The 3192-nt window shown below is 37.7% G+C and overlaps 1 protein-coding gene across 1 annotated transcript in view; it reads left to right on the forward strand.

Annotated features, from left to right (window-relative positions):
- The first annotated feature begins 2183 nt into the window (after positions 1 to 2183).
- LOC107875079 overlaps positions 2184 to 3192 on the forward strand; it is a 10743-nt gene continuing 9734 nt past the window's right edge. The window contains exons 1-3 of the mRNA XM_016721715.2: positions 2184 to 2284; positions 2528 to 2799; positions 2913 to 3064. Of these exons, the coding sequence (XP_016577201.2) occupies positions 2184 to 2284; positions 2528 to 2799; positions 2913 to 3064 (525 nt within the window). The remainder of the gene's footprint in view (positions 2285 to 2527; positions 2800 to 2912; positions 3065 to 3192) is intronic.

Here is a 3192-nt window from a genome sequence, read left to right on the forward strand (position 1 = left end):
CTTGGAATCATGTACATAGGAATTTCTAGCATCCTAGGAATTTTATCAAACACCTTACATGCATTCTCTAAGGCATAGGTAGATTTCATACTTCATTATATCAAACCACCCAAAATTCATGATTTTCAACCAACAACCACATATATTCCATGAAAACATTCTTAGATATCATATTTAAACTTAAACAACAATCGTCAACATGTACATAATCATATCACCACAAAAAGTTTACAAAATAATATTTAAAACATGGTTCTTGAGCTCTATGAACGGATTGGATCCATAGATGAACACTATGCATACCTTAGAAAAGAAACCTTTATGATTTGCTGGAGAGTTCTTGGATTGGGAAACTTAATTCTTGATTATCTTGGAAAAAGACTTGAATCTTTATTTTGAGAGATGATTTAAATGAAAACCCTAATCTTGTGGTTAAGAGCGTAAAAGAGGGTTTTTGAGATGCTTAACTGAAGAAAAATGGGAAAACTTACACCCCTTTAAGGTTATAAGTTGTGGAAGGTAAAGGAAAAGACCAAAATACCCTTATAAAATAAATTCCCAGTTGCTGAAAATCATAGCTGGCGATATTTGTGATAAGGCATCAAAAATATGGTAAGCCATCAAAAATATCGTCACACAGGAGATAGAATTGATGGTTTCTACCTAAGTCTGATGACCTTCATGGTAGGGCATCATAAGTGTGGTAAGCTACCACAAATTTCATCACTTAGGAGCTGATTTCTTCCTAAGGCTGACGACCTTCATGGTAGGGCATCACAAGTGTGGTAAGCTACCACGAATGCCGTCACTTAGGAGCTAGTTTCTGCCTAAGGCTGATGACCTTCGTGGTAGGGCATCACAAGTGTGGCAAGCTACAAAAAATGTCACACTTAGGTGCTGGTTTCTGCCTAAGGCTGACAACCTTCATGGTAGGGCATCACAAGTGTGGTAAGCTACCACGAATGTCGTCACACTGTTTCCAGTCTGACATGCTGGAGTAAAATAGGAATAACTCTTTGCTCCGATATTAGATTTAGGTGAAATTGATATAGTTGGAAAGCTAATTCAATTATATATCTGTTGATAGGTCATGAGCTCAAAAATTCCAAGTATAATGAGAGATATGCTCATTTGAAGTTGACTATACCAATATCCTTCTCAAGAATTCAATCGGTAAGGAATGTTTTGATTCGTCTGATAGCTGGGAGTTATTTAAATCCTTAATATACATCTAACCTACTCATAAAACTATAAAATAACCATGATGTACTATGCATGAGCTTGGTACATTGCTCTAATATTGGTTTGGATTTTTTGGGGTATTACATTATAGTCCTGCTCTAATGAAACTTATTTCCTTTTTGCGTGCAAGGAGGAAAATTGGGAGAGACTGTTTGGCCTTCCTAGCATATCTTTAGGATACTTCTGTAGATGTCCAATCTATTAAGTCAGTTATTGTGGTGTGTGAGTTCCAAGAGATTTTTCCTGCAGATATACCTAGTATGCCGCCAGACCGAGACATTGATTTCTGTATTGATCTAGATCAAGATACTCATCCCATTACTATTCTTCCCTATAGGATGGCTCCAGCTGAGTTGAGGGAGCTAAAGGCTTAGTTGCAGGATTTGCTGAGTAAGGGTTTTATCCATCCGAGTGCATCTCCATGGGGTGCTTCTGTCTTGTTAGTAAAGAAGAAGGATGGTAGTCTTCGTATATGTATAGATTACAGGTAGTTGAGCAAATTCATGATCTGTAACAAGTATCTTTTTTCTTGTATAGATGATTTATTTGACCAATTGCAGGGTGCATCTATATTCTCAAAGATTGATTTGAGGTCTGGGTATCATCAGCTCAAGATTCGGCCTGACGATATTCCTAAGATTGTTTTTCGAACCAGGTATGGGCATTATGAGTTTCTTGTGATGTCTTTTGGGCTGACTAATGCCCTAGCTGCTTTTATGAGTTTGATGAATGGGATATTTAAACCCTACTTGGATTCTTTTGTGATTGTCTTTATTAATGATATTTTTGTCTACTCAAAGAGTAACTAGGAGCATGACAATCACTTAAAGATTGTTTTGGGTTTGTTAAAAGAGAAAAAATTGTATGCAAAGTTTTCAAAGTGTGAGTTCTGGTTGGCTTTCGTATCCTTTTTGGGGCATATGGTTTCAAAAAAAGGAGTGATGGTAGACCCACAGAAGATTGAAGAGGTTAAGAATTTGGCCAGGCCTACTTCAGTGATGGAAGTTCGTAGCTTTGTTGGCTTAGCAAGTTATTACCGCAGGTTCGTGAAGGGGTTTGCTTCTATTGCTACTCATATGATGCGGTTGACTCAGAAGGATTTACCTTATATTTGGTCTGATGAGTGTGAGAAGAGATTTTAAAAAATCAATACCTTGTTAACTACCACCCCTATTCTTGCCTTGCCAATAGAAGGTGAGGATTTTATTATTTATTGTGATGCCTCATGTTCTGGTTTAGGTGTTGTGTTGATGTAGGAAAGGAATGTTATTGCTTATGCTTTGAGGCAATTGAAGCCCAATGAGAAGAATTATCCCACTCATGATTTGGAGTTAGCTACTGTATTTTTTGCTCTTAAGATATGGAGGCATTACTTGTATGGGGCTCGTTGTGAAGTGTTCACTGATCACCACAGTTTACAGTATAAGTTTACACAGATAGATTTAAATTTGAGACAGCGTAGATGGATGGAATTGCTCAAAGATTATGATATCACCATTCTCTACCATCTGGGGAAGGATAATGTGGTTACTGATTCATTGAGCAGGAAGTCAGCAAGTATGGGTAGTTTGGCATATTTGAGTGCTAGCAAACATCCGTTGGCTAGAGAGATTCAGACTCTAGCTAACATTTTGTTCGACTTGAGGTGACTAACAAAGGGGGAATTCTAGCCAGCATTGAGGCAAGATCTATATTTCTTGATCAAATCAAGGCTAAACAATTTGAGGATTCTAAGTTGAGCAAAATTCGTGATAAGGTTTTACAGGGTGAGGCCGAGAAGTCCATTCTCAATAGTGACGGTGTGTTGTTGATTAAGGGGCGAGTTTGTATACCTCGTATTGATGACTTGATTTCTACTATTCTGGCTGAGGATCATTGTTCAAAGTATTCTATACATCTTGGCGCAACCAAGATGTACCGTGATTTGAGGCAGCATTATTGGTGGGTTCT

This window comes from Capsicum annuum, chromosome 6 (assembly GCF_002878395.1).
Source record: "Capsicum annuum cultivar UCD-10X-F1 chromosome 6, UCD10Xv1.1, whole genome shotgun sequence".
In the NCBI taxonomy this organism is placed as follows: Eukaryota; Viridiplantae; Streptophyta; class Magnoliopsida; order Solanales; family Solanaceae; genus Capsicum; species Capsicum annuum.